The sequence below is a fragment of the Staurois parvus genome, unplaced genomic scaffold (assembly GCF_062004578.1).
Source record: "Staurois parvus isolate SC_StPar_1 unplaced genomic scaffold, SC_StPar_1.0 ptg001245l, whole genome shotgun sequence".
In the NCBI taxonomy this organism is placed as follows: domain Eukaryota; kingdom Metazoa; phylum Chordata; class Amphibia; order Anura; family Ranidae; genus Staurois; species Staurois parvus.
In genome coordinates, this window is record NW_028319041.1 from 293,685 (window position 1) to 312,135 (window position 18,451).

General features: G+C 45.3%; 1 protein-coding gene across 34 annotated transcripts in view; it reads right to left on the reverse strand.

The window, feature by feature from the left end:
* Positions 1 to 18,451, reverse strand: part of OBSCN (obscurin, cytoskeletal calmodulin and titin-interacting RhoGEF) — a 518,757-nt gene that overhangs the window by 98,336 nt on the left and 401,970 nt on the right. For all 34 annotated transcript variants that reach the window (XM_089660447.1, XM_089660452.1, XM_089660453.1 and 31 more), the window contains 5 exons: positions 15,145 to 15,189; positions 10,741 to 10,836; positions 7,449 to 7,667; positions 5,521 to 5,590; positions 940 to 977 (listed from right to left, as the gene is read on the reverse strand). In XM_089660447.1, the coding sequence (XP_089516573.1) occupies positions 940 to 977; positions 5,521 to 5,590; positions 7,449 to 7,667; positions 10,741 to 10,836; positions 15,145 to 15,189 (468 nt within the window). The remainder of the gene's footprint in view (positions 1 to 939; positions 978 to 5,520; positions 5,591 to 7,448; positions 7,668 to 10,740; positions 10,837 to 15,144; positions 15,190 to 18,451) is intronic.

Here is an 18,451-nt window from a genome sequence, read left to right on the forward strand (position 1 = left end):
ATCCCCTCCCAATCACGTGATTCAGGTGTTCCAATCCCCTCCCAATCACGTGATTCAGGTGTTCCAATCCCCTCCCAATCATGTGATTCAGGTGTTCCAATTCCCTCCCAGTCATGTGATTCAGGTGCTCCAATCCCCTCCATGGACACAGATGTATACAATCAAGCCCCTAGGCATGCAGACGGCTTCTACAAACATTGGTGAAAGAATGGTTCGCTCTCAGGAGCTCAGTGACTCCAAGCGTGGTCCTGTGATAGGTGGCCACCTGGGCAATAAGTCCATCCGTGACATTTCCTGGCTACTAAATATTCCACGCTCAACTGTTAGTGGGATTATAACAAAGTGGAAGCAACTGGGAACAACAGCCACTCAGCCACCGAGTGGTAGGCCGCGTCACATGACAGGGCGGGGTCAGTGCATGCTGAAGCGCACAGTGCGCAGAAGTCACCAACTGTCTGCAGAGCCAATAGCTAAAGACCTCCAAACTTGGTGTGGCCTTCAGATGAGCCCAACAACAGTGCGTAGAGAGCTTCATGGAATGGGTTTCCATGGCCGAGCAGCTGCATCCAAGCCTTCCATCACCAAGTGCAATGCAAAGCGTCGGACGCCGTGGTGTAAAGCACGCCGCCACTGGACTCTGGAGCAGAGGAGACGTGTTCTCTGGAGTGACCAATCACACTTCTCTGTCTGGCAATCTGATGGACATGTCTGGGTTCAGCATTTGCCAGGAGAACGGTACTTGCCTGACTGCATTGTACCAAGTGTAAAGTTTGGTGGAGGGGGGATTATGGTGTGGGGGTGTTTTTCAGGGGTTGGGCTTGGCCCCCTAGTTCCAGCAGGGCGGGAAATTATCTGATCCTCTCGAAGGAAGCCGGAGTCGCTCATTAGAATGACTAAAACTACCGTGAATAATGCCGGCGCTTAATTGTTTGTACATACCGTCTGCTTCTGGGGGCTGCAGCGAGATTCCAACGGTTCTGTGGAAACAAAAGGGAGAGATGAGAGGTCAGCGCACAATTCACCCAATCACAGGAACCGACGCAACAAAGGGGCGGCTCTTATCTGGTCCCGTTTGAACCGTTAAATGTGAAGGTGAGCTGCTTTTTTATTTCATTTTTTGATCTATCATTGTTTTCAGCTTTAGTCCTCATGCACACTGGGGGGGTGTTTTGATAAAGTCACATTTTTTCAGGGTTTTTTTAGCATTTTTGCATTAGCGTTTTAGGTGCGTTTTGCCACGTTTAGCAGCGGTTTCCCGTGTTTTTCTGCGTTTGCTAGAGTTTTTTTTTTACAAAAAAAAAATTTGGGGGGGTCAAAAAAACTTTAAAAAAATGCCGGTTTGCAGTAGTTTACAGCGTTTTGCCGCATTTTTCAGCGTTAAAGTGGTTTTTTTTTCAGCCAAAAACGCTGGTAACAATAGCTGTGTAAAGTCACGTTACAAATTGGAGTTTTTCAGTTTTTTTGCATTAGCGTTTAGCTGCATTTTGCTGCGTTTCGCGGCTTTTTCCCACATGTTTCTGCGTTTGTGTATTTTAGCATTTTTTCATTAGTGTTTTAGGTGCATTTTGCTGCGTTTCGTGGCTTTTTCCCACATGTTTCTGCGTTTGTGTTTTTTAGCATTTTTTTTTTGCTACAAGATAAAATGTATTTTGGTAAAAAAAAAGTCCAAAAGCAACAATTTGCGGCGTTTTACCGCATTTTTCAAAACTCGCTAGTTCTGGGGGTTTTTCCAGCCAAAAATGCTGGCAACGTTAGCTGTGTAAAGTCACGTTAAAAATGTGTTTTTCAGCTTTTTTGCATTAGTGTTTAGCTGGATTTTGCTGCGTTTCACGGCTTTTTCCCACATTTTTCTACATTTGTGTTTTTTAGCATTTTTTCTTACTACAAGAAATTTTTTTGATGTAAAAAAAAGTAAAAAAAAAGTCCAAAAGCAACAATTTGCTGCGTTTCACCGCATTTTTCAAAACTCGCTAGTTCTGGGGGTTTTTCCAGCCAAAAAACGCTGGTAACGTTAGCTGTGTAAAGTCACGTTAAAAACTTGAGTTTTTCAGATTTTTTTAGCTTTTTTGCATTAGCGTTTAGCTGCATTTTGCTGCGTTTCACAGCTTTTTCCCACGTTTCTGCGTTTGTGTTTTTTAGCATTTTTTTTTTGCTACAAGAAAAAATGTATTTTGGTAAAAAAAAGTCCAAAAGCAACAATTTGCGGCGTTTTACCGCATTTTTCAAAACTCGCTAGTTCTGGGGGTTTTTCCAGCCAAAAATGCTGGCAACGTTAGCTGTGTAAAGTCACGTTAAAAATGTGTTTTTCAGCTTTTTTGCATTAGTGTTTAGCTGGATTTTGCTGCGTTTCACGGCTTTTTCCCACATTTTTCTACATTTGTGTTTTTTAGCATTTTTTCTTACTACAAGAAATTTTTTTGATGTAAAAAAAAGTAAAAAAAAAGTCCAAAAGCAACAATTTGCTGCGTTTCACCGCATTTTTCAAAACTCGCTAGTTCTGGGGGTTTTTCCAGCCAAAAAACGCTGGTAACGTTAGCTGTGTAAAGTCACGTTAAAAACTTGAGTTTTTCTGATTTTTTTAGCTTTTTTGCATTAGCGTTTAGCTGCTTTTTTCCACGTTCGCTAGCGTTTTTTACCATAAAAATTTTGGGGGGGGGGTCAAAAAAATCCAAAAACGATGGTTTGCGGCGTTTTACTGCATTTTGACACATTTTTCAGTGTTAAAGCGTTTTTACAGTAAAAAAACTCCTCTAGAAACTCACTATTATTTTTTCCAGCCAAAAAATGCTGTAACATTAGCTGTGTGAAGTCACGTTAAAAACTTGAGCTTTTCAGCTTTTTTTTTAGCATTCTTGCATTAGTGTTTAGCTGTTTTCCCGCGTTTTTCCGTGTTTGCTTTTTTTAGCATTTTTTAATGGTATTTTTACCCCAAAATTTTTTTGATAAAAAAAAGTCCAATTTGTGGTGTTTTACTGTGTGTTTCAGCATTTTTCAACATTAGAGCGTTTTTACAGCTAAAAAAACTCCTCTTCCACGAGTCCTGGGTTTTTTTCCCAGACAAAAAACGTTGATTCCAGTCTATGTGTGTATGGACACACAGGATACCATGCCGGGGATGGACACATAGGAGAACATGCCGGGGATGGACACATAGGAGAACATGCCGGGGATGGACACATAGGAGAACATGCCGGGGATGGACACATAGGAGAACATGCCGGGGATGGACACATAGGATAACATGCCGGGGATGGACACATAGGATAACATGCCGGGGATGGACACATAGGAGAACATGCCGGGGATGGACACATAGGAGAACATGCCGGGGATGGACATATAGGAGAACATGCCGGGGATGGACACGTAGGAGAACATGCTGGGGATGGACACATAGGATAACATGCCGGGGATGGACACATAGGATAACATGCCGGGGATAGACACATAGGATAACATGCTGGGGATGGACACATAGGAGAACACGCCGGGGATGGACACATAGGATAACACGCCAGGGATGGACACATAGGATAACACGCCAGGGATGGACACATAGGATAACATGCTGGGGATGGACACATAGGAGAACACGCCGGGGATGGACACATAGGATAACACGCCAGGGATGGATACATAGGATAACATGCCGGGGATGGACACATAGGATAACACGCCGGGGATGGACACATAGGATAACACGCCGGGGATGGACACATAGGATAACACGCCGGGGATGGACACATAGGATAACATGCCGGGGATGGACACATAGGAGAACATGCCGGGGATGGACACATAGGATAACACGCCGGGGATGGACACCTAGGATAACACGCCGGGGATGGACACATAGGATAACACGCCGGGGATGGACACATAGGATAACACGCCGGGGATGGACACGTAGGATAACACGCCGGGGATGGACACGTAGGATAACATGCTGGGGATGGACACGTAGGATCACATGCCGGGGATGGACACATAGGAGAACACGCCAGGGATGGACACATAGGATAACACGCCGGGGATGGACACATAGGATAACATGCCGGGGATGGACACGTAGGATAACATGCTGGGGATGGACACGTAGGATAACATGCTGGGGATGGACACGTAGGATCACATGCCGGGGATGGACACATAGGAGAACACGCCAGGGATGGACACATAGGATAACATGCCGGGGATGGACACATAGGATAACATGCCGGGGATGGACACGTAGGATAACATGCTGGGGATGGACACGTAGGATCACATGCCGGGGATGGACACATAGGAGAACACGCCAGGGATGGACACATAGGATAACATGCTGGGGATGGACACATAGGATAACATGCTGGGGATGGACACATAGGAGAACATGCCGGGGATGGAAACACAGGAGAACAATAGATCCCCTTCCAGCAACAATAGATTTATCCTAGCAAAGATAGATCTACCCCAGCTGCAAGAAATCCAATACCATCAACATTACACCTACTTCAGCTACAATACACCCCCTACCAGCAACAATAGATCTACCCAAAGTACAAAAAAACTCCTACCAGCAACAATAAATCTACGCCAACTACAGCAAACCCCCTACCAGCAATAACAGAACTCCCCCAGCTACAATAGATTTATCTCAGCTATAACAGATCTACCCCAGCTACAATAGATCCCTTACCATCAACATTGCATTTACCTCAGCTACAATAAACCCCCTACCAGCAACAATAGACCTACCCCAGCTACAAAAAAACTACCAGCAACAATAAATCTAGGCCAACTACAGTAAACCTCCCTATCAGCAACATTAGATCTACTTCAACTACAAAAGGCTCCCTACCAGCAACATTAGATCTACCCCAGCTACAAAAAACCCTACCAAGAAAAAAAGATCTACCCAGCTACAATAAATCCTCACTAGCAACAATAGATCTACCCCAGCTACAACAGACCACCTACCAGAAACAATAGACCTATCTCAGCTACAACAGACCACCTACCAGAAACAATAGACCTATCTCAGCTACAACAGACCTCCTACCAGCAACATTAGATCTTCCCCAGCTATAATAAAAACCCCTACTAGCAATACTAGTTCTACCCCAGAAACAATAGATCCACCCTAGCTACAATAGATCCACTACCAGCAATAACAGATCTACCCCAGCTAAAACAGACCCCCTACTATGAACAACAGATCCACCCCAGCTACAATAGACCCCCACCAGCAACAATAGATCTACCCCAGCTACAACAGACCTCCACCGGCAACAATAGATCTACTCCTGATAAAAAAAACACCAATAATGATAGATCTACCCAAGCTACAATAGAGCCCTTACCAACAGCAACAACAGACCCCCCCAACATTACACCCTCCAGTAACAATAGATCTCCCAGCAGTCCACTTCAATAGATCCTCCAGCACCCCTTGCCAGTATATACAGTATATTCGTTGCAGGGTGTGTCAGAACTGCATACCGCCATGTTACTCCTGAAAAAAAAATACTCCCTTACCCGGGTACGGCGCCCCTCAATACATCCTTCACGATTTTATCCGCTTTCTCCAGGAGCTGTGCCTCTTTCTCTAAAAAAAGGAGACATAATGAAATAGTAAAATTTACAAAAAAAGTAAAAATGTTCATATTTACACCTCAAAGTGATACTAAAGGCAGATCTTTTTTTTTTTTCTTTGTTATACTTACCTGCTCTGTGTAATGGTTTTGCACAGAGCAGCCCTGATCCTCCTCTTCTTAGATCCCCTGGCTCCTCCCTCCTGCTAAGTGTCCCCATAGCAAGCAGCTTGCTATGGGAGCACCCGAGCAAGCTCACGCCCGAGCCGCTGCCCTATGTGTCCATTCCCACATGGCCCGCCCCCGCTGTCTCCTCATTGGCTCACTGGCTCCCGCTGATGTCTCAGCCAATGAGGAGGGAGAGACCCAGGAGAGCCGAGGCTTTCATGCACATCGCTGGATCAGGATGGGGCTCAAGTAAGTATTAAGGGGGTCGACGCTGCACACATGAATGCATGAAGGTAAAAAACCTTGAGCCTCCACAAACACTTTAATTAAAGACAATTTTTTCTTTTTTTTATGGGTAGAGTGGGGAAGAGTTAAAATTTCTTTCGGATTTGATTTTCTGGAAGAAAAAACATTGAGTGCCAACTGAGGGTGTCAGATTTTAGGGATCTAAAAAAAAAACAAAAAAACAAAAAACGTTTCAGGGGGTCAGACACCGCTCCTTCATCTGGGCTATGGTCACAAAGCACGGTAATACACAGTAAGGACAGCACCTAAAATATCCAATGATAGATGCAAATAAAAAAAAAAATATACAATAATAAAAAAAAACAAAAACATAAAGTATTAAAAATTAAAAACATTTGAGCATTGTGTTTGTTATTATAGCTAATATTGCAGTATATTCCGTCCATTAATATTGTCAAAGCTGAGATATTTACTAATTAATTCTAGGAAACGACAAATAGTACATCATTTTATGATAAATAGGGGGGATTCCAGAAAACCACCCCCCCCCGATTAATTTTTATTTCAGCATCTATCATCGGATATTTTAGATACATTTCCTGCTGTATTCTGTAATGTTTGCAAATTACTCTAGCCCTGAAGAAGGGTGAGTTTCTGACCCCCAAACATGTTGGCATTTTCCCATAAATAAAATAGATCCATAAGGCCTCCTTCACACGGACGTTCCGATTTGGTCCGGCTGCACGTTTTTCAGGCGGATCCGATCGGAACTTCCATTCTCCTCTATGGAGCGGCGGCATCCGATCCTATCCGCCAAACAGGGATGGATGGGTATCCAATTGCCCTTCCGTCCGTCGGATCAGATGAAAACGGACAGGCGGTCTGTTTTCATCCGACCGCCTATTGAGGAGAGCGAGCAGCTCTGTGTCTGCTCTGCAGCAGCGGAGCGGGCGCAGAGCTGTCATCCGCTTGCTCAGTGGAGAGATCCCCCGCTGAGAAAGGGGATCTGCTAAACAGGTCCACTCCCTGTGAAAGGACCCTTTCATATCTAACACTCAAACAACTTAACTTTTTTTGTGCTGCCCTGACTTTCGTTCTTCTATGAGGCCACCTAAGGTTCAACCATCAACCAGGGGCGGACTGACAACTCATGGGGCCCCCGGGCAATAGGGGATCATGGGGCACCTGTGTCCTTGCCCAAACTCAAGGAGAATGGGCAGACTGGTTGGAGATGATAGAAAGGCAACAGGAACTCAGGTCAATATGGAGGAAAGTTTCCAACACTTTGTTGAATCTACGCCACGAAGAATGAAGGCAGTTCTGAAGGCAAAAGGGGGTCCAATCCGGTGCTAGCAAGGTGGACCTAATAAAGTGGCCGATGAGTGTATATATTTCCCACCACTACCTGTAATGTGAAATATGAAGGACGTGGTGCCTATGCCAGAATTTGAGGCTTACCGTCTAAGACTTCAACAGACGCGGAGCAGATGGACTGGCCGACTTTATTGGTGGCGATACAAGTGTACGTTCCAGAGAACTCAGTGCCAACGTCCAGCAGGATGAGACTGTGCTGCCTGTTGGAGCTGGCCACCTTGTAGCCTGGAGTGTCCGGCTTGATCCAAAGAACATCTTCTGGAGACTCCTCCTTCAGCCAGGTGATGGTCGGAGATGGGATTCCTGGCGTGGCCAAACAATACAGAATGTAAGTGTAAAAACAAGATCTCAGTACTACCCTTGACAGTTGGCATACTTGCTGAAATAGCTCAGTTGGGAGAGTGTTGGCCTGAATCTAAAGGTCCCTGCTTTTCGGCAGCTGTTGTAGATTTAAGGACGATCCCACTGAGTGGGAGCTGTAGTCAGGGGCAGACTGACAACTCATGGGGCCCCCGGGCAATAGGGGATCATGGGGCCCCTGTGTCCTTGCCCAAACTCAAAAAAGCCTATGAAAAAGCTACCAGGGGCATCTCATGGGGCCCCCTACTGACCCCGGGCCCTCGGACAGTGCCCGAGTTTCCAAATGGTCAGTCCGTCCCTGGCTGTAGTCCTACCCCTGACAATGCCTTCATCTACTTATCTCTCCAGCGAGACAACGCTGTCGTTTTTCAGGCATCATCCAGGGTCACCATCTACTTCCTGAACTGAGATGCCATCTCAGAGATGATACAGTCGTGTAAATCCTGGTGTCTGTGCAATTCTTGGACGTTTTTGGCAATTCTGGGAAAACTGGTTCTGACAAATTCCCAGATGGTCCTGGAAATTACTCTTCTGTGTTAGGCCTCCTCAACAAGGTCACAGAACTCCCTCTTGAAGGCATCAGAAAGAAATCTGGACACTTCCCTAAACCAATATGTATTGGATAAGATATCCTTATACCAGGGGTGGACTGACAACTCATGGGGCCCCCCGGGCAATAGGGGATCATGGGGCCCCTGTGTCCTCGCCCACACTCAAACCACATTCAAAAAAGCCTATGAAAGGTACCAGGGGCATCTCATGGGGCCCCCTACTGACCCCGGGCCCGAGATTCCAAATGGTCAGTCCGCCCTGCCTTATACATAGCAACATATTTGTCATTATCCATTACAACCCTCCTTGTCGGAGGGTTTTATTGTGATGCTATGATTGTTGGATAGTACTCTAAATGCTGCCTTTTCAGAAGGAGCGAGGTTACTCATCTCAGATCTCCTTTGAGACCAGTTTTAAAAAGGGCGCCCCTACTGCAGCCCCTTACTTGTTACAATGTAGCAGTCTAACCACTGGGGGAGGGGAGACTGAGGAAATGCTGTCACTTGCCTGCAGCAGACTGATGACATCATCTCAGCCTAGGCAAAGTCACAAAGTTGAGCTCAAGGACAACTTTTTAATGCGTAAAAAAGGATACTGTTGTTGTATAACGTGACACATTAGGAATTTATTAATGCAAACTCAACAAGTTATAGAAAGGTCCAGGTTAGAGCTAAACTCTGAGATGATCCACCCTTTTCCATCTTATAGCGGAGTTCCACCCAAAAGTGGAAGCTCCACTTTTCTGCCTTCTCCCCCCCCACTGCTGCCACATTTGGCACCTTTTTAAGTGGAATGGGGCAGCAGGTACCTGGTTTTGACAAGTACGCGCTCACACTTCTGGCTCAGTTCGCTGTGGCAAACTGACCTGGATGTTTGCCCCCCCCCCCCCCCCGAAGCCCTCTGGGACACTTCCAAGGTCCCAGAGGAGTGCAGCCCATTCACCAAGCTCAGTGTGCTACGCGCCTGTGCAGTAGGAAACAGGTGTTGAAGCTGCAAGACTTCTCTACATGTTTCCCTTAGTCAAGATGGCGACGCCAACACCCGACAGCCGATTGAAGAACTGGCTCGGTATGAGGACACTGCTGGATGTATGGACATGTAAGTGCCCTAACGTTAAAAGTCAGCAGCCACAGTATTTGTATCTTCTGACTTTTAACTTTTTTTCTTGGGAGGTGGCGGGGGGCCGTAACTCAGCTTTAAACTCCCTCTGTGACCAGTTGCCTGGCTCCAGGAGGGGAGCAATAGTGCCTAGTGTTCGTTCCCAGAATGCCTGCTCAGGGGTGCCTTGGACATCATATGGAGGCTATTTACAGGCAATGCTGTATTATTTCAGCAAAGAGAAACAAGCCAGTACTTTTCCATTAGATGTTTATGACTGGATTTCAGTTTTAAGTTGCCCACAGAGGCTAGATGATGGCAACCCTTAGCCTGGTCTGGAGCAAGCAGAATTAAGGCTTGGGAACTCCTCCAGCCAATTAACTCTTTCTCTGAGCAGGCTCAGCCATCAGGCAAGGACTGCACACATATGAATCCTGGCTGATCCTTGATGGTCAAAGCTGAGAAGAAGACCTTCCTCAGAGCAACTTGTCTACAGACCAGAGATGACAGATATCAGCTTATCAGGAAATGGTAGCAATCAGTCCAGGCAGCAATCACCAATTCCATTTTCCCAACACTGGCTTGCTGCTGGAGTAATCCTTTAGACATAATATCCTCATCCAATTCACCCATCGAGATGAAGATACCATGTCCCCAAGGATGACCTGTCAGGGTCCTGTCCACGGCAGAAGTTCTGGCATTTCTGCCAGTACTCTGCATGGCCGCAGAAGGACACATCAGCCTCAGTTTGGTGCCAGATGGCCTTTATAAGGAAGCTCATCACTTCCTCAAGTTGCTGGATGATCTCTAGCTCCCTGTGCCTTGTTCCTGTTTCCTGTGACTTTGACCCGTGATTTCTTGTTACCGACTCGGCTTGCTCCTGGACCGGTCTACTCTGCCTTACCCCTGATTTGACCTCGGCCTGGCTTACGGATATTCTCTCTCTCTCTCTCTCTCTCTCTTGCTCCTCTGTGTATGACCTCGGCTATCCCATCTGACTACGTTTGCTCTGATTCTCACCTGACCTTGGCTTGAACAGACTACCCAGTAAACATCTAAATCCTCGAAGGGCTTGCCTACTACGCACAGGCGCCTCCTGTCTGCAGACCTATCTCCGTGCACCAGCTGTGCTTCTGAGTGGACCACCAACCAGCACTCCTACAGGCGACCTGTGCAACTTTGGGCCTGACTCCCGCTGTTCCACTCTCAGGGGAGTCCGGAACTTAGCCGCAAGGGAAGCCCTCTCTTCATTGGCCTCCATCTCCAGGTACATGAAATGACCTCCATATCTGTGGCTACATTTAAGAATTTATCAAGAATTTTTTTTGTAATATTGTAAATACTTCTCTCTCTATATATATTTTACCTTCAACCTTCACAGAGAGTGTGATACTGGATCCCTTCTTCACTTTTTTGTTGGTGAATCTCTCCAGGAACATGGGGGGAACTGGTTTTTCCGAATCTGCAAGGACCAAAAGTTTAACCACTTTAAGACCAGGCCTATACTGACACTTTTCACATACTATATATCTATAAAGATCAGCATTTTTTTTTGCTGTACAATTACTCAGAACCCCCAAATATTATATATTTATATATATATATATATATATATATATATATATATATATAATTATTTTTTTATAAGCAGAGGCCCCAGAGAAAAAAATTATGGATGTTGCGTTGTTTTATATGATGTGGTATTTGAGCTGCGTTTTTTTTAAATGCAGATTTAAAACAAAAAAATACACTTTAATGAATTTTAGTTTGCGCATACATAATATAACAGCCAATTTGTAGTAAAATATAAAAGATGATGTTACGCCAATAAATAGATACCAAACATGTCACACTTTAATACTGTGCCCGCTTGTGGAATGGCGTCACACTATGATATATTAATGTATCATAGTTTGACGCCATGGCAATGTTTTTTTTAGATTTATACAGGAGGTCTGGTGCTAGAATTATTGCTCTAGATCTGACGTTCGAGGTGATACCTCATGTGTGTGGTACAACCCGTGCGTTCGCCTTTACGTACGAGCACGGGGGGGGGGGGGGATTACTTTAAAATACATTTTTAAATGTATTTATTTATTTATTTTACACTGTCTCTTTAAATTTTTTTCTATAAACTTTATTGCTATCACAAGGGATGCACAACATCCCTTGTGATAGCATGGGCAGTCACCGGTATTCTTTATTGAGAGATCTGGGGTCTAATAGAGGGTGGAAAAGGAGAGCCTAGGAAGGCGGCAGAAGGCAGCTGGAAGGGGGGTGTCTAACCTCCTAGTGCCTCTTGTAAAAGCGATCCAGTGATTAATTAGCCACTAGGATTGCCTTTTCAAAAAAGAGAACCACCTGCAGAAAACAAACATACCGGGATGATTCCTGTAGGTGCAGCCTACGTTTTTTTACACTTCAAATAAAGCTTGTAAAAAAAAAAAAAAAAAGGGAGCCACACGGTGCACTAAATCACGCACCACATTGCCACCTAGCCAGCCGGCAATGCAGAGCGCCTGGAGTGCTGAACCACTCCGGCTGCTGTGCAATTTTATTGAAAAACAGTGTGAATTCACCCTGATAGACATTCTAAATAAAAAGCCATCAGCACAAGCTGGAAGGGGGACCTCTCCTTGGGAAAGACACCAAATCTACATTACAAGAACACCAGATCAACATACCACTTTCCTTCCAACGTTTAAAGCTTCCACATTTTATGACCATTTACATAGTTAGTTTGGGCCAAGCTGGCCAAAACAAACTGTTTACTGCACTAGAAGGTAGATGTCAGGAATGGGCTTGCCAGTAATGGTGGGACTCACCTGCCTTGTGGGCTGCAGTACCAGGGCTGGCCAGCGGGTGCTTTCAGCAATCAGAGACTCAACCCTGTAGTCAGCCAAACACCTGAAGCTGATTACGGAGGTGTATTTAAGGGATGGCCAGACCTGCAGTCTGGGCCTTGGTGTGTGTTTTTCTATGGGCCCCTGTATCTTGTTACCTGCATCCCTGTTCCTGTTCCTGTCTGACTGATTCGTTGCCGACCCTGCCTGATCCGGACCTCTGCTGACTTCTCCTGTTTGATCCCTGGCTTGTGACCCCGACCATTCTCTGCCTGACCCCCTGTACCTACCTGCCCGTTAGTTGCTGTACCCAGCCTGCCTGACTACGCTTGCATTGTATGTACTGTTATCTGTGGGTGGTTTGGTTTGGTTCGTTTGCACTGTATTATGTTTTAGTATTGCACTGCGTTTATGTTTGTATTGTTAGTGTTAATAAACTATATTGTTTATAACATATCTGAAGCCTGCGTTTCCCTGCGTCAGTCACATACCTCTGGTCATACCCGGGAGCCCTGACAGTAGATCTGGGCGAGCTGTATTAATTGTACTGTATGTAGCCTCGGTATACAGTATACAGCGCTGTGTTCCAGTAGCAGGACAGGGAATTCTTATCCTAATCCCAGAAAAAAAGAGTCGCTGCTCAGCCATTCACAGGGAGTTTTGTATTATATGAATGAATAAAAGCTTCCTCTGAATGGATGAAGTCTAGAGGCAGGTGGATGACTTCACAATCTCTGCCTGAGGGAGTTTTGTATTCATTCATAGAATACAAAGCTTCCCTTGGATGGCTGAGCAGCGCATGGCCCAAACAAACTTTTTAACCTCCCTGGCGGTATGATTCTTTCCGATTTTTTGTGCTGAAAGCGGTACCATTTTTTTGCATGGAAATATGTAGTTTTTTATTGTAGGCTGTAATATTTAGGAATAACTCACTGAAATCTGTCCGAATAGGAGTCTAGTAAACATCCCGGGGAGGATAAAACTTGAAACACGAAATCATAAATTATAATTTAATAAATAATCATAAAAAATAATAATAATAAATGTAATTCAATAATATAATCAAACCAAAAACACTGAAATTTGAAATACAGAGGCAAATTCGCACATCGTTGAGCAAAGTCGCAAAATCGTTTTCAGTGTCTGATGAGGAATTTCCCCCACGAATCATTATCACTCAATTCTGCAAGTGGTTCTGATTTATTATCGCTGTTCTAAAACTGCTTTTGACCTAAAGGGACGCTTTTTGGACGCCATGGACGTTTCTCAGTTTCCAGGCAGAAAGAACAGTCAAAATGCAGGCAGGGCGCCGGACAAAGCACTCGGGACAAAATATATGTGAAATGCATTGAAACAGCAATGACAGCAAAAATGACATTTTTTAAAAATTTCAAATTTCCCGCCGGTTCCGGCGCCCGTACGTCCTGACGTCACAGGGACCCGAACACAGAAGCCGGATGCCGGCATCGGCCAGAGGAGATGGCCGGGGACACTGCAGGAGACACATCGCGGGAGCGAAGGACAAGGTAAGTGCTGCAGGGACCCCCTGAGCAATGCCACATGGTAAGCCTGAGTGTAGCTCGGGGGGGGGGGTTACTGCTCTTGGTACTCAAATTTTACCCCGAGCTACACTCGGGAATACCGCTAAGGAGGTTAAAGGACATTAAATGAGGAGTTAGGCTTTAATGCCTAAAGTCCTGTCCAAGAGGAAATTGTGGACCAGCAATAACAGAAGCGAAATGATTTAATCAGTGTACTCTTACTATATACATGCTATTGGCAATGCTCATTTACTAGGTAAGTCTAGTTAGGCCATGTGCGTGTGTCTGTGTGTGCGTATGTGTGTGTGCGTGTGTATGTGCGTGCTAATTTGTGGCACTCTGTATGTTATGTATTGTTTTCCTAAAACTGTAATCAGCTTCTATATGCAACATTTTTGTTTATTAAAAGCACAGTAACATACTACAGTGTTTTATGTTTCCTGGCTTTACCGCAAATTAGCCAAAAGCAAGCAAAACAGTCAGCGACTTAGGCTAGGTTCACACTTACAGGTGCAAATTAGTGCGTGTGTATTAACATGCGTTCCCACATGTCATTCATTTCAATGGGCTTCTATGTGCAAGAGATATGGAAAGGAATTCCCTGATCCTTTTCCAAAAACACGCTGCACTGAACTGAATGGTGCTACGGTACCATGCACTTTGGCGCGTGTGAAAACGCACGTTAGCAGATGCATGGGGGTGCCATTAACAATGGCACCAATGGGCAACTGCTAGGGGGAAGTGTATTTCTGTGCATTTACACACATTCCTGACATACACAAAGGTGTGAACCTTGCCTATGAAAAACTGAAGCCATTGAAAAAATATGATAGGCAGACCAATAGATTTCTCAGAATATGGTCAGCAATGGCAACCCTTTAAACAATAATTAGCCCAGTGCGTCCTGTAGAAATAAGCAATGGCACTGAGGCAGGGGCGTATTTACCACAAGGCAAACAAGGCATATGCCTAGGGCGGCATTTTTTAGGGGGGCAGCACTGCCCCCCCAGAAGAAGGGTCATATGCGGCATAGGGACCAGGTGGGATTCGAGAGGGACTGCTTGATGGTGTATGCAGAGCCTGACTGTCATTCCTGGGGATGTCTAGAGCTGTGGGGTGTTAGTGGAAGGCTCTTTCGGGTGGGGGTGGGGATGGGGCGGGGGTGTTGTTGGTCACTGTCAGGTGGGGGGGGGCTGGTGTTGGTCGGTGTCAGGCTCTCTCCGCCGGGGAGGGGGGGGTGTCCGATTTCTGTGTAGCCTAGGGCAGCACTAAACCTAAATACACCACTGCCCTGAGGTAAGAGGCACCTCAGAGATGGATATAAGCCCAACTCAGAAACCAGCTCTGTACACATCGGGAATGTCATGATAAACCAAGATGGCTGACCTGCGGCACCTTCTGCAGATTTCTCCTTGTGAAGTTCCCCGGGTCCTGAAATAAAAAAAGATTACAAAATGCTTAGAATTGGATACATAGCCAATATACTGCAATTTATTGGGTCGGATTCTAGAAAAGTGACTGAATATAACATAAGGGAGCGTTGTTTTATCCTGGCCTCTCCACTGGGAAGAGGAAGGTCTTTCATGTGTTGGCCTTTGGAAATTCTTTATGCAGAGAGCGAACGGTAAAGAACATTACTGAATAATACATGGCCGGAACAGCAAGCACTGACGACGGAGAGAGGCAATTAAATCACCTTCCGTTCTCCGTAGGACAATCCTAAATGTATGTATGGATTATTGTTCTCAGCCGACACCAAGGTCAGCTCCAGGGAAATCAAGATTGTACAGGAGATTTTCTTCCTGCTTTTAGCTAGAGCAGTATATAACGCATCACGATCAATGTGCTTTCCTACTGATCTTAGCCGTACAGCAAGAAATTGGGGAATTGACCCAAATGGACACCAATAAAAACTTGGCATAGATGCAAAGTCTTCCTCACACTGCTAATAATGGCTTTTTTTCCCCTGTAGGTGCACCTAAAGGAGATATGTCCAGCCCTGTTCCCCATTGGAAGATATCTCTTCACTTTCTGTTTCAATGACCATGAAATTTTGGATGTCCATCGGTCTCTGTCCTGGCTAAAATAGTTTGTTTAGAGCAGCCTTTCTCCACCTTTTTACCCCAGAGAAGGGTTCCTCAAACTTTTTAACACTGAGGAACCCATCATGTTACTTTCAGGTCTCAGAGAACCCCTGCCAACTATATTCGCAGCTCAGGGCAGGGCATGGTGGCCAATGGGAAGAATGACCCTTAATTGGTGGCCAGTGGGAAACATGTCCCACTTAAAGATAGCTGAAAAGATCATTGATACCAGTGATAACTTACATGAGAGGCAAAAACTGTTCAGTGCTTGGAGAACCCTTAGTTACCTTTGGAGGACCCCTGGTTGAGAAAGGTGGCTCCAGAGGAACCCTTAAAATAATTTTCAGGTCTCAGGGAACCCTTGCTAATACCATTAGGGAATCAGGAGGAAGAATGCCTCTTAATTTGGTGGTCAGGGTGAAGAATGCTTCCCTGATATTGGTTATCAAATTGCCTTCTTTACAGACAGATAAAACGATAAATGGTGTCACGCAGCTGGCTCTACCAGGTGGCATTGGCCCCAGAAATATGAACATTCTATTAAATAGGAGCTCAATCAGCCAAAATTTAAGGAACGAATAGCGACCTCTTGAGGAACCCTAGTTGGGAATGGCTGGCTTAGAGGGTGTTTTTCTTTTCTTACTGTATTTGAACCTTTCCAGCTGGTGAGAGCTGGTCCTCTAAAAGTCTGTAACCCTGAAGGTGTTACTTGGGCTTCCCAGTCACGTGGTCACTGTAATTGTTGGCTGACACAGTGATCACATAATCGGGAGACCTTGCCACCATCCGATCATGAAACGTGACCATGCAGTCACAGTGTGGGGGCATTAGGTGAGCACCCTCTCAACCCAGGACCTTAAACCCTTGATCCCGGGTATGAGCATTAATGTGGCAGTATGACATTAAAACCCACCACTCTGCTGCCACATATACGCATAGAGCTGAGGTTAACAGGTTAAGGTTGTTTTTTTATTTTCATTTAGTGTTCTTTGTATTTATGTATTATTCCTCCTTTTTTGGTGTGCATTTGATCATTATTTTCATACTCCCCTGGATATGTAACACCCTCCTGGTTAGTTAAATAGGGTTTTGTTAGATAGAAGCTGAGTAGCAGCCTGGGATGGGTCAGCCTAGGAGTGAGTTCACTTCAGGACATGCTGGGGAAGTTCTACAGGTCAGGGCTTCTGGAGCCCTCCCACCTTTCCAGAAACATAGAGAATTTTCTGAAACAGGGGTGGAGCAGGGGAGGAGGCCCAGATTGCGTGTTTGAGGGACCTTGGCCAATCCCCTGGCAGAAGGCTGGACATGGTGACCAAGGACAACCCTTAAATATGACAGAGCCTGGGGAGCAAGGTACAGTGTTGGGTGGAAGATGGACTGAGAGGAAGACTGGAGTGTGGAGCCTGGGAGGGGGCCCCAGGAAGGGGAGCCTTTCTACAGGCAGGTTGCTGGAAGGCAGTTTCTCCGCTGTCCCACCGTGTCTTGGAGAGGACAACCTGTGCATCAGGGAAGGAGCCAGCCCAGTGTAAGGCCTAAAGGAAGCCTCCAACCCACCACGCTAAGAGGACAGGTCAGTGTAAGTACCCCTACACCCCCTGGGTCAGATAAGAGGAGAGAGCAGTCAAGTGCAAGACCCAACTAGTTCTCACCCAGAACTACTTCATTGTTAGCTCTTGGGAAACCCTTGCCAGGGATACCCTCAGGGCAGCTGGGTGAAGAGGAATATTTATGTGGGGTCTGAAGGGGTAAATCAAGGGGACTTCAGTGCTACTTAAAGAGACAGCGGTATTTTTTCTGTTCCACAATTTTGTACAGTGTTTGTTGCGAAGAAGTTCGTGTCCTCAGGTTTTACAGTTCCTTGGACATCCCATATACCCCTAGACCCCATCCAGGTTGTTAACCCCTCAATAAAAACTACTAAAAACCAACTCAAGGACTGTTTACTGACTCCAAGTGTGCAAAGTGTGGAAAATGCATGTTGCTTGGCTGTGCAGAGCATAGGAGGACCCAAAACAAACTCACCAGCCCCTAAGGAGGTAGCGCCACATATAATTTATTTTACTAATGTTCTCAAATGTAAAAAAATTCAAAATGAGAGGCCATTTTTTTGGGTAAAATAATAGGTTTAGAATCATTAAAAGGCGATTCAGTAATTCTCAGAGGCCATTTACACCCTTAAAAACCACCCAAAAACCACATTAAAGAGACCCAGTCGCCAATTTAAAAAGCGCAGGTAGAAGTACAGAAAAATCATGTATTTTAAATGTTTTCTCGTAGCATTTCTTCATTCCATCAATTGTTTTTATGCACTCACAATGTGCCTCTGAACTTGCTAGAAAGATTGACTACACATGACTTGACACGAAACGTGTTAGGGCGTGATCGAGCAGTAATGTCATCACGTACGCTGCTACCATGTGGCTGGACCATGTGATCGCAACCGCATCATCTGTTGCTGAGTACGGCTGGTGAGACGCCACTGTGTGAGCTGGGAGCAGGAGACTGTGTATTGCAGGCTGCAGAAATTTTATACTTTTGAAAGGCTGTTGCAAATTGTGAGTGTGATTTCAAAGGGGGAATTTGAAGAATTTAAACGGTATTATGCTATG